Source organism: Rhea americana, unplaced genomic scaffold (assembly GCF_003343005.1).
Source record: "Rhea americana isolate MKP2758 unplaced genomic scaffold, rheAme1 scaffold_473, whole genome shotgun sequence".
In the NCBI taxonomy this organism is placed as follows: Eukaryota; Metazoa; Chordata; class Aves; order Rheiformes; family Rheidae; genus Rhea; species Rhea americana.
The window spans coordinates 170,680-183,840 of record NW_028186616.1 but is presented as its reverse complement, the minus strand read 5'-3'; the positions used below and the strand labels follow the sequence as shown (position 1 = coordinate 183,840).

At 41.4% G+C, this 13,161-nt stretch overlaps 1 protein-coding gene across 6 annotated transcripts in view; it reads left to right on the top strand.

Moving 5' to 3' along the window:
- Positions 1–13,161, top strand: part of SENP2 (SUMO specific peptidase 2) — a 26,900-nt gene that overhangs the window by 13,119 nt on the left and 620 nt on the right. For 3 of the 6 annotated variants that reach the window (XM_085316597.1, XM_085316596.1, XM_085316601.1), the window contains 7 exons: positions 920–983; positions 1,679–1,828; positions 3,215–3,346; positions 3,808–4,011; positions 4,126–4,205; positions 5,826–5,910; positions 6,679–6,774. In XM_085316597.1, coding sequence (XP_085172723.1) covers positions 920–983; positions 1,679–1,828; positions 3,215–3,346; positions 3,808–4,011; positions 4,126–4,205; positions 5,826–5,910; positions 6,679–6,774 — 811 coding nt within the window. Of the gene's footprint in view, positions 1–919; positions 984–1,678; positions 1,829–3,214; positions 3,347–3,807; positions 4,012–4,125; positions 4,206–5,825; positions 5,911–6,678; positions 6,775–7,316; positions 8,009–13,161 lie in introns of those variants that run through there. The other 3 variants (XM_085316599.1, XM_085316598.1, XM_085316600.1) reach the window with 2 other exon arrangements.

The window sequence follows — 13,161 nt, the reverse complement described above, 5'->3', positions numbered from 1 at the left end:
CCCTGCTTTAAAATCTAGCACTACATTCAGCTGTACAGCACTGTTCCTGTGCTTAAATTTTCAACAGTTCCTTTAAATGCAAGGGAGAGAAAGAAACAAAATAACTGAGAATATGGTAGGTTCAAGTAAAAAGATGATTTTCTTGTCTTTTTTGCAGATGTAGCTACTAATTGAATTCATTCCACAAGGCTTGTGATATCTACTCTTACCATGCTGGATTGAATACCTTTTAAGCACAATGAGTATAGGATATCATGAGTCTGTTTTATGCCTTCCCCCTGGAAAGGGGAATCTTTGATAACAATGCAAATCCTCCTTTTTGGAGGAAAAAGGACCTATAAATGGACAACTTTAATGTCTGTGTATTTGCTTGCTCTCCAGAGTCTGCATTGTTTTAATGATAATCCTTTCCAAATGGGGATAGTAACTCTCTTGATCAGCCTATAAAGGGCAAGTAAATATCTTTTAGCTGCCTATTTTGTCTGAATGTGCTAGTCTTAGTTTCAGTAAGCTAACTATATTTGGATGCAAGTACAGTTGTAGATACTTAGTGTTATACCTTGCAATATAACATTAGCTTGCAGAATTTCTCATTAGTATATCCCAGAGCACGTTAGAGAGGAGGTATTGGTTACTTCCCTGTGTTCCAAATAATGAAACTGATAGAGAAAACAAAAGGAATCTTGCATATATTGATGGAAAAAAGTTGGAAAGGCTCCCAGCTCTTCCTTCTATTCTACTTTTGCTGCTCTAAAAGAATGGCAGTGGAAATTGAGATAATATCTTCTTTTGCTCATGTGTGCCACTGAGTTTCTAGTCAGATTCAACTCTACAAAAAGCATTTGTTAACCAGAAGGTGGATTCTGCAAAACTAAATGTGACAACACTGGAAACAGCTTTCTTTCTTTCCTTTTCTCAGGTACTACACACCAGCAGAAAATTCTCATGAACAGGGAAGACCAGTGAAACAGGCCAGTTCAGGGGTAAGCTTGTGTTATTTAGTAGTTCATTATTTATAAAATACGACTGAGTATTTTGGTCATGCATTTCTGCACTCTATCCTTGCCTATATTGCTTAATAAGTACTTATACTAGTGGGGTTTTTTTTCTTACCAGGGAGGGGAGGAGGATTATTCAGTGAATGGTGCTTTCAGAAGTTTCCTGCTGCCATTAATTTTATTTCTGAACTACTATGAGCACACTACACTATACTATTTTTGTTCTTTTCCTCTTTTCTGTTGGTTAAAACTTCAAAGCCCATAGTGTACAAGCTTAGTTGACCTACAGTGCTAGTCTACACCATCTTTAGTCTCCTCTTGTTTTGTGAGATAGGAGTTACATCTCTGACTTTAATCTCTGATCAGGATTGAAATCAGAAATAAAAGTTTATCCAGGGAAATAAGAAATACTAATCATAATCTCAACTTGATACCTACATAGGGAGGCTTTCTGAGCTTAATGCTAGTTCAAGTCAAACCAACCTTCTGGCTGCCTTGCCTCTTACATTTTGGATGTAGTTTCAATGCAGCTGTCAATAAAACTAACTTTGGAGTTTGTTGTTTGGATGCATGAAAAAAAAATAGTCCTTCCATTTTTATAAATGAGCAAGACTTTCTACATTATGCCCAAGCCAAACAAATCTATTTGTTTGCTAGCTTGATGTCCTTTTGTCTAACAGAGACAGCGTGGGGCTGAAATCTCAGAAGAAGTGTCATTTAGATTACATCTGGCTCCTGTTTTGTCCAGAAAGTCATCTGCTTTTGATGTGGAAGAGAAGAAATTCCCAAGCTCAGAAAAAAGAGTAGAAGGCCTTTCTCTGCTCACAGAGGTATCATAGCTCTTAGTCTGTTCAAAGCAGAAAGCTTTGAAACAGCTGTGAGTGATTCTGTTTGTTACCAGTAATTCTTAAGGCTTTTTGAAGTCTTAATAACTTACATTTAACCTATTACCAAGTGTCTGTAGCCATGACTCCATAATGCCAGGGTCAGCAATAAAGCTGCTTTTAAGGGCTTAATATAGTCCACAACTCCTTAAGTTATGCTAACATAAGGGTTTGTGGGACTTCTGTGACCAGGCCAACAACAGGTGCAGGTTTAAAAACAATCCCCTAAGGACCATATTGAACACACATTTGTTTGCTGACTAGTTCATACTGTTTTACTGGCTTTGCCTCTTAATTTCCTGCCATGCAAATAGGACCTGAAGAGTAAGCTTTTGCTGATCTAGTGTTGCATTACTTACTGGGAACCTGAGTGTCTTGTAAATGCCCTCAGGATCTGAGTCGCACATGTACTGGCTGTGATTGCACTGCATATAACTGAGGTCATAGGAGGAAGAACTTGCTAACTATATTCAGCAGAGCTTGGAAGTTCTAGTTCCCTTCCTCATAAGAACTTAGACTTCTTTTATTCTTTGGAGTTACAGTCCTACTAATCTAATTGAGCTCTTTTCTGGCCCATTGACAACTGATGTGCAAGGGACTAGCAAATAAGTTTTACCGAAGTCTGCAGAGTAATGTTTCGATGCAAGGGAGGAAAATAAAGGTGTTTCTCTTATTTTGCTATCTCAGATTCAATCAATGAAATGGTATTGCAGATCAGAGTATTTTATACTAACAGGTCCAGTGATTTAATTGCATTCCCTAAGCAGCTTAGATGCAGGCATCCTTATTGCAACCAGTCAGATAAACAACACAGACTTTTGATTGCATGACTCTAGTGTAGTTACTTTGATTTCCCTTTTTGCGGTTGCTTCCATTCCCTTTAAAACTCACCACCTTCAGTTTTTTTCAGGCTCCTGTCTTTCTTGCTTTCGTGTGGAGAATATCTGTTGTGGTTGGCATAAACATCAGTGTTGTGAGGGCTCCAGCTTTATGTGGGAGAAAAGGTGTTTGCTGTATTTCTGTTCATTCTTCAGCTGCTTTGTTGTGCTTACTAGTCTGCATGTTTTACGTCAGCTTCCTTTGTGAAAACAAACTGAAACAACCTGAGCTTCAAAGTTAGGACTCTGAAACAACTGCCATTTGTTAAGTTAGTAAAAAGCTGAGAAAACCACTAATCCTCTGCTCTGAAACGCTATTGCTATTTCCAAGCTCTAGGCTTACTCTGTTACCTGAGCCTAACTTGACAGACTTTAACAGGCCTTGTTTCAGTTGAATGCCAGCTACAGGTTAGTACGCTTAGGACGTTTCTGAGCCATTTCCTGTTTGTTCCAGGCCATGGAGAGGGAGGTCACTGCTGCATTTAATGAAGGTGAGCCTGATGAGATCATGAGCAGTGCCTTCAAACTAAAGGTCACTCGTGAGGACATCCACACGCTAAGGAACCTCCACTGGCTAAACGATGAGGTAAAACTTGCTGCAGCACAGAGGTTTTCTAATTCAGTACATACTTTAAAATATATTTTGGATGTCTGTAATTATGGGGATGTTTGGTGTTTTTTTTGTTTTGTTTTTTTTTTTTTTTTTNTTTTTTTTTTTTTTTTTTTTTTGGTTTATTTCATTCTGCACATCCAACACATCCAAGAAGTATCCGTAGGATTCTTTTTTTTTTGGCCTTTAAGAATCCCATGTGACTGGAAGCACCTTAATCAAATTTATATCTAGGTTAGTTGGAGTGGGTGGCAAGTGTTTATGTCAAACTGCAAAAGTAACCAAATGCAATATTCAGAGGAAAAAAAGCTGAAAGCTGAAACTGGAGATGTCTCAGCTGCATACTTAATGATGGCCATCAGATAAGTGTTGCTATATTTTTCATTTGGTGAACCGGTGTCCTATTTCTCTTGTAAAATTTGCTCTTTATTATACAGATCATTAATTTCTACATGAATCTTCTGGTGGAAAGAAGTAAGAAAGATGGATATCCAGCGCTTTATGCTTTTAGTACTTTCTTCTATCCCAAGCTAATTTCTGGGGGTTACAAAGCAGTAAGAAGATGGACCAGAGGTGTGGATCTGTTCAAGCAGGACCTCATTTTAGTGCCCATTCACTTAAGAGTGCACTGGGCGCTAGCGGTGAGTCAAACTGGCTTTTCTTTAGAATTGGATGAGGAGAAAAAGCAAGCAGGAAATGTCACTTAGCACAAGTTTGTGCTGTGTCTAACTAACATAATCATGTTCTAATAACAGGTTATAGATGTCAGAAGGAAGAGCATCAAATACTTTGACTCAGTGGGACAAAAGGGTGACAAGATTTGTGAAACTTTGTTGTAAGTAACTGCTTGGTCACTGCTTTGGTTTTGAACCACAAGAAGTTTTTTGCTCATTTGTTTTAGATTTCTCCCGCTAACACATGAGTGGATGTTCTTGTTTTTTCTCATAGATACAAAACAGAAATCTTTGATTCCCTTGCTGCAAGTTGTACGTGAATTGTAACATCGGTTATTTATCTAGTCTTGCATTGTCTCTTCCATCCAGGCTCTCAGATGCCTGGATTCTGCCAACTTCACAATATACTCACAGCCAACGCTTCACTGCCAAACGTATAATACATCTGTAGCACAAATAAACTGAACTTTGTTAGCAGTCAATAAAGCTAGGCTATTGACTAGAGGGAAGAATTTCAGGGAAGTGTTTCAAAATACAGCCTGACTGGAAGAGGAAATGTGATGTATGTGATGTCTATGGAAGGCATTGCATTCTTCCAAGAGTTTTTCAACTCTTCCATGCACTGCACTCATTAAGACCTTTCAAATTACTGTAGCTCAGTAATGTTAGCATCCTATGGAATGTCCACTCCTTTTTATGATGAACTATGTAACTTACGAGCTATTACTTAACACTTTCTTACTCTTCTTGCCTTGAGACAATATTTTTTATGCTTCTAATATTCATCATTTTTACTATAGCGAGCTTGTAACATGCTTCTCAATTCTTCTATGCCTCCACTCTTCTGGTTCTATGTTTTAAATAAAACCACCCTCTGGCTTCCTCCAGCAGGCTACCCTTGTGCTGTTAATGTGTGTCATTCAGACTTCTGAGGTTCCAGTTCAAGATAGATGTCTTGTAGAAAACATTTCCAGATGTATTAACTGACATAACATAAATTTTAAACATTATGGATACATTGTTTTGTATGGATAGCTTTGTATACACAGATTTTTTTTTTTTTTGCCACTATACATGTGAGTAAGCCAGCATCCCTAGATGTGTCTGCCACTGATGCAGAAGTAGTAGAATCACAGAATCACAGTAAAAACCCTTAGTCCAACAGCTTTATAGACCAAGCACATAGGAGTAGCCCCACTGGATCAAACCAAGTGTTATTTTAGGCCTGTGCCGTCTTGGACGGCAGTTAACAGCAGATGCCTCGGAAAGCGTTTAAGAATAGAGCTGTATAATAATATTTTCCTCAGAGTATTCTTCTAGCAACCTGTGGCCTGGGAACTTCCTCAGCCAGAGGTGTTAGCTGAAAAGCCTTTGTACTTCTTCTAGAAGACCACACTGTATGTGGGATGAAGGCAGGTCATGAAAGTACAGAGGGGCTTACTGGAAGGGCTTGGTTTTTGTTCTGTTTCTGATGAAAACATTTTATTTGCTTTGTTTGATCTCTGCTGAGCAATAAGTTTATGCAATAAGCTTATGCTTTTATGGAAGTCTGTTGGAATCATTGGATCTCATTCCTGACTGATAGCTGTTAGCTCTCAGCCTGTCACTGTGTATGTAGAGTTAAGATTTGGGTTTTTCCTCCAAACGCCTTATTTCAGCTGCAGAGAATATCCTCTGACATTTTACTGTCCAGCCATTCAGTATCCTTTGATCCTTCTGCACCTCTTTTTTTGCTGGCCTGAGTATGGAGATCAAGAGTGGTTTTGTTTTGTTTCAAACAGCCAATACCTACAGGAAGAAAGCAAGGAAAAAAGAAATCTGGAGCTGTCTTTTTCAGAGTGGATTCTTCACAGCATGGAGTCACATGTATGTGAGCACTATTTGGATTTGAAATGTGAAGTGTAACTCATTGTGAAGCTGTTGCTATATAGTAATAACTCTAAGCCTTTAGAGAATGACCATAAGCCTCTATTGTTCTTAACGTATAACCTCAGACAGCAAGTGGACCGAGTAACCATGCTGGAATGAAATCTTAAGCAGAACCTCTCCTTGCTGGCTCTGTTTGTTTTTTTTTTTTTTTTTTAATTAGTCATAAATTTAAAAAAAAGAAAAAAAACAGAGCATCCTCTGCCACATTAGGTGAATCTTGCTTTTGGCTCAGTTTCATAAGTCACATTTAAAAGTCTGTTTAATTCGTTGGGAGAACGTAAGCCCCTAAAATCAGTTTTGTATTTGGGCTTTTAATTCTTGTGTAGAGTGCAAATCCTGGCATGTGACAAAGCAAAGGACTGATGTTTCTCAATAAATCTAATAAAAAAAGGTAGTATCTAAAGACTCAGCTTAGAAAACAAAGGCTTAACTGCACTGGGCACTGTGGAAGCCTCAAGACACCTTGCCTTGTTGACCAGCCAAGAACTTGGATTTTAATGTCCTAAACAAAAGAAGCAAAGGGAAGTGATGTTGTGTGGTTGAGTATATTCCTTGTGTGTGTGCTAGGAGTGATGAACGGATAATAAAAGGAGGTTCACAAGCGTCTGATTAGTGTATTATCTGTATTGAGTACTGTATGCTACATCCAAATCGCCTTTCTTTTAAGATAGAGGAAAATTCTGCCTTTTTTTTTGTATTCATTAGGAAATTCCTCAGCAACTTAATGGAAGCGACTGTGGGGTTTTTATGTGCAAATATGCAGATTATGTCTCCAGAGACAAACCGATCACTTTCACACAGGTGAGTGAAGCTCATAAATTTTAGTTTCTCACACAAGTGAAAACTGGGGAAGTTACGTAGATGTTAACTGTGAAGACTCGGAGGCTCCGTTTTTGGTACCTAATGCCAGAGCTGGAGCAAGATAGAGCTGTATTTTTTGTCTTTATTTCTACTATTTGTTTCCTAGCAGAACGTGTGAAATTCCTCTTGGGCAAGGTATTGCAGATAATAGCTTTGTAATGCATCTGGCCTTTGTATATTTTGGAGAAATGTGTTCAACTCTTTGACCAGTTAAAACAGTAGTTATTTTCAAATGTAGCGAGCTTTTATCAAAGGGCTTGTAAACTCTTAAATAGTGAAGTAAATCTGGTTTTGTTGTGTTGTCATGTCTTGCAAACATTTGGGGGGGGGAGGGCTAAACCAGGGCTGCATCCAAAGTGGCAGGTGTTGACTATTCTTGAAATGAACTTCATCATGTTAAGGAATTAACAACTGGATGCTTATACATATTTCTGCCTCTTTCAACTATGGCTTCATATTTAATGGATTTTTTTTTTTTTCAGAATAACATGCCTTACTTCCGCAGGAAGATGGTGTGGGAAATAATCCATCAGCAGCTGCTGTGAGACATGCACTATTAGAATAACACTGTGATCACCATGTGGTGACTAACTCTGATTTTAATTATTTTTCTAATGCCTTATTTCAAAAGGCAGCAGGCACACAAATTTTCCTCTTTAGGCTATAAAGTAGTGGTTCATTTTTTTTTTTCCGATTTTTGGAGACGATAACTCTCTTTGAAATTAGCTAATGCACCATAAGTGCAAGATGAAGACTGCTGAGCGATTGCCCAAGGAATGGTTAAGAACAGGTGCTATGTGAACCTCTGCTTATACCTTGCAGCACATGTGGGCTGGATTAGACAAATGGGACTTTTATCTATGGTGGTAACAATTCTGTTACCAAAGCTTATCTCCATAAGGACAACGTGCTTAGCTACTGTTTCCTCAAGGAGAGTTTTCTTCTATTTCTGGAATATCCACGATCTACTTGATTCCTAAAACTGGATTTGTGATGACCATAAGAAGAAAGCATTTACAGTCTTTGATTTGTAACAAATCCATAGTGAAGCCCCTATAGTTGGGGTTTGTTTTATTTTTTTGTGCGTCTCCAAGGAAATATCTAATGTGAAAAGAGAAGTATTTATTTCTTTTCTTTATTAAAATAAATATGTAACTTATATATAAGAGCCTTATTGGAATGAAACTCTGCCTGGTAAAGAAGTGGAGTGTTTTTTTTTTTTTTTTTTAATTTAAAAATGTTTGACATAGCAAAGTGGTTTCTAGCTCACTTATCTATGAGGAAGAAGACTAGCCATGATGAATATCAGAGCACAAAAGCCTCTAAGCATCTGCCACAGAATCCCAGCAGGGTTATCAGGATGTCATTCAGCGGTGAGATGAGCCAGTGTAATCCAGGTAATATCTAAGTACAGGTCTGAAGAACAGATGTCTCTTTGGGATAACTCAGTAGACTTCTCAGTAAGATAAACTGGCCTGTGCACAACTTGGTGAACATGGCCTGCCCAGCACTGGAATTTGTTTAAAAATATGGGTGTCTTCACACATTATTTCAGAGAGCAGTGTACCTTTGGAAGTGGAATAAAATGTAGTATCGGGTGCTGTTAAAGATGCACAGGGTTTTGAGCTGTGTTCTGCCAGATACAGTGGTGTTGCAGGAACTACCTGCAGTTGTTTGTTGCCTCTGCTGGAGGGGCTGCCTTCATGCATCTGCCAAATGAAGTGCTTGTGTGAATTTTTCTTGCTTTGTGCCAGTTAGATGGAGCCAAGTTAGTGTAAACATGGGGTTTCCCCTTTCTTACTCTTTTCTTTCTCTTTTTTTTTCTCCCTTTTAGATTAGACTCCAGAGTTGGAGTAGTATTATAGGTCTTTCAGATCCTCATTTACCATTGCAGAGGAAAGATTGTCCTGTAGTTGGTTTGTGAGCAGCTTATTCTAATGCTTGTATAAATAGATACAACAGTGTTTCTGTGCTCTCCCATTTCTGTAACACAGCATGGGATCACTGCAATGTAAGGTGATACCTGACTAGTGACAAGGTGGTTTTCCTGATCAGCTCAGGTAGAAGGATGCTGATTTGGAAGACATAGCCCTTCTGTCATGTGGGCTATTCCAGCCCTGGCCCTGTCTTACCTCTTCCAACATAGACTTGACAGTGTCTCAGTCCATCAGGGAACTACCATTATCTGAAAGTCATTGTGGGAAAAAACAGCTTTTATGGTACTGTTCCTTGCCTGAAGAACTGTTCTGTATCTTCTGGAAAAGTTGGTAAGTTGGTGTGTCTGCGTTGTGGGCCACCAGCTGGTTCAGTCTTTACTTTCAAATATCACAAAATCAGATTCTCCACCACAAAGGCAATTTGTCGTGTTTTGTCCTTAGAGTATTTCTTCTTTTTCCTTGTATTGCCTAAGGACTTAAACAGCTGAAACCTTCATTGACTTTAGGGCTTGGTAGTTGAGTGCTGTGCTTTAAGTAGTCTTTCCTGTTTGCTACAGTTCTTGTCTTGTAGTGGGGTATTGTAATTTCTGATTTTGACCCTGCAGTTCTCTGATCTATAGAAGTAGAACTTTTATTTTCAGAACAAAACCAACCAAAGAGCCCTGCTATGCTAGTGGTGTAAGAGTTTATGCAACAAGAAAATGCTTTCCAAGTCCTCCTGTTACTTCCCATAAATATAGGGTGCTCAGGCACTAGATGAAAGCAGCAGAATGAAACTGCCTTGAAAAGCTCACCTGGACATACAGTCAGCTAACCTGGACATGCAGACTTCTAAACTGGAGTGTGAACTGTGCTAGGAGATAGCAGTTTTGGTGCCTGCAGCTTGATTAAAAGTTACCTGTGTGCCCAGAATACCGGGTTGCTTAGAGAGATTGTGCAGTCTCCATTTTTGGACGTGTTCAAAAGCCATTTGGGCAGAATGCTGGACAACCTACTCTAGGTGATTGCTTGAGCAGTGAGGTTGGACCAGCTGATCTCTAAAGGTCCCTTCTCACCTTGGTCACTCTGATTCTATGTGGCTGTTGAAAGCCTCATTTTGTGAAATACCATGAGGAAATTATGTATGTACCAGTAAGTGTCTCCTCTGTATACAAGGTCATCTCACAGGTTCCGGCTTTTCAGCTGTTTCTTAGTTCCCTACATCCATGTAAGATGCTTTGAGTTACCCAAGAACATTCTATAGAGAGAAATAGTCTGCTTTAAGTCTTTTTAAACCTTTTGACCCAGGAAACTATAGGCCTCATCCCTATCCCTGGAAAAGGGATGGAACCACTTGTTCTGGATGTCATCTCTAAGCGTATGGAGGAAAAGAAGGTGATCAGGCGTAGTCAGCATAGATTCACCAAGGGGAACTCCTGCTTAACCAATCTGACAGCCTTCTGTGATGGAATGACTGGCTGCGTAGATGAGGAGAGAGCAGTGGATGTTGTCTACCTTGACTTCAGCAAGGCTTTTGACACCGTCTCCCATAACATCCTCCTCAGTAAGCTCAGGAAGTGTGGGTTAGACGAGTGGACAGTGAGGTGGATTGAGAACTGGCTGAAAGGCAGAGCTCAGAGGGTCATCATCAGCAATGCAGAGTCTAGTTAGAGACCTGTAGCTAGCAGTGTCCCCCAGGGTTAAGTACTGGGACCAGTCTTGTCCAACTTATTCATCAGTGACCTGGATGAAGGGACAGAGTGCCCTCTCTGTCCCTTCAAGTCAGCCCTCAAGTTTGCTGATGATTCCAAGCTGGGAGGAGTGGCTGACACTCCAGAAGGCTGTGCTGCCATTCAGAGAGATCTGGACAGGCTGAGGAACCTCCTGAGGTTCAACAAAAGCAAGTGCAGAGTCCTGCACCTAGGAAGGAATAATGCTGTGCACCAGTACGAGCTGGAGCTTGACCTACTGGGAAGCAGCTCTGCAGAGAAGGACCTGGGAGTCCTGGTGGAGAAGTTGACTATGAGCTAGCATGTGCTCTTGTAGCCAAGAAGGCCAGGGGTATTCTGGGGTGCATTAGGAAGAATGTTGCCAGCAGGTTGAGGGAGGTGATCCTGCTGATCTTCTCAGCCCTGGTGAGGCCTCATCTCGAGTATTGTGTCCAGTTTTTGGCTCCCCAGTACAAGAAAGATGTGGAGCTACTGGAAAGAGTCCAGCAGAGAGCTACCAAGATGGTCGGAGGACTGGAGCATCACCCCTATGAGGAAAGGCTACAAGAGCTGGATCTGTTTAGCATTGAGAAGAGAACCCTAAGAGGGGATCTTTATTAATATCTACAAATACCTTAAGGGGGAGTCAAGGGGATGGGGCTGGACTCTTCAGTGGTGCCTTGTGACAGGACAAGAGGCAAGAGGTGCAAACTGAACCACAGGAAGTTCCACCTGAATATAAGGAAGAATTTCTTCACTGTGAGAGTGACAGAGCACTGGAACAGGTTGCCCAGAAAGGTTGTGGAGTCTCCTTCTCTGGAGATAGACAGCATCGTGTGCAGGCAGGTTTTGACTAACATTCTCTAGGTGACCCTGCTTGAGCAGAGGTGCTGGACTAGATGATCTCCAGAAGTCCCTTCCAACCTCGGTGATTCTGTGATTCTGTACTTTCCGGCCTACAAACCCTATGTACAAACAGTTGCATGTTGGATCTGGACCTCTCTTTAATTCTATTTGGTAATTGGACTCTTGGAGCTGATCAGCTTCTACTTTTCTTTGTGTTGTGTTAAGAGTATATGTAAGGCCTGTGATCCAGAACAAGTAATACTGTATTCCCTGGCTGCCTCCCTGGGGATGGAGATCTGCTTTGCATCCTGGTTTGTGTGTTTCTGCTACTGTCATCTGCTGTGTGACTGGATTCTTACTCACAGGAAGTACGTGAGGGGCTCAGACGCAGTGAATGTGGGTCAAACAAATCTTTAAAGCACTGGTGAGCTCAGGTCAAACAAATCTTTAAAGCACTGATGAGCATGAGTCTCCCCAGAGCTGAGTCACTCGTACCAGGAGTGAAATCATTGCTCAGTGTAGGCTGTCTGGGACTTGGAAAGGCAGGGACAGAGGAGGATTCAGACTTGACTGATGTTCTTTTTCTGATCTCCTGTGTATTATTCCCTGTATTATAGTCTGGGGAAAATAATTATTCAGTATGTTTTGACAAAACATGAAGGGCTGACAAGTGACCTGTTCTGCTGAGATCATACAGTACAGCCATGTACTAAGCACTGCCTTCCCCAGAGGCGACCTCTTGGGTGGCAGCATGGTCCCTGGAGACTGGGTCTTTGCGCTGTGTGTTGTTACAGACCTTGCTGCTGGACAAGTCAACTGAACCAGACTTTTCACGGGCTTATTTTGTTTCTCTTTGGTACTCATCTTGATGCTCAGATTCATATCTGCCAGTGGTGGTAAAGAGGGAAAGATGGAAAAAAGCTCCATTCCTAGCAGGTGGCTGGAGGCCCCTGCTTCCTTTGCACTGATGGTTTCACCCAAGAGAAGTTCAGGCCCCACTTCTGCCCCTTTCTCTGTTTGGAGCTAGCCCTTTTAACAACACTATTCCCTGAAGGTGGGCTCCTCTCTGCTGCTATTAAGACCAAGGTTTTGGCTAGCTAGAGAAGCAGCTATGGTATCCAGTAGGGACACTTAGGGTTTACAGCTACATAATCATAATTAGTGATCCCTGTTAATAAATGCAGCAGTGCCATACTACTATTTTGGCTTTGCTAGCCATGTTAGCTGACTCAGTGCAATGCAAGGCAGCTTAATGGTGGTAACAGCTCCTCTGAGGGAGTGTGCAAAGTTGCTCCTGGCAATTCCTGTAAACAAATCCCACTACCACCATCCTCCTCCAAAGAGGAGCCTGATATGTTTGAAGCAGTCCTATGGTGGCATGGGGAAGGTTTGGATTCAACACCACTTTGTTGGGCCCTTAAGGCCAGAAACAAAGCTTCTGACTCCTGCTTGCCAGAGAGGGTGGCTTAACACCCTTCTCAGCAGACCTTCATGGAGGGGGGATGTAAGATGGCCTGGAGGGGCCCACAGTCAAGCTGCCAGGTGAGCGGATTCAAGCCTGGAGGCTGCCCCTGCTCATGTTGCCTCTGTATTGTGGCAGAGCCAGGCCATTGTGGAGGACATGTCCCACCACCTTGCTTCTGCAGCTGGCTCACCCACTGGATTGTGATGGTGGTGGAGAGTTGCCACTGGGTTTGCTCCTCAAGAAAAGGCAAAAATCTCCACATCCCACTCCCTAGTCCCCATTGTCCATGTGTCCCAAGCGGAACAGAACCCACCACCATGCCTGCAACAGAGGCAGGGTGAGCTGGGTGGCCACATGAAACCACTGGTACCATCACAGCAGTCCATGCTGG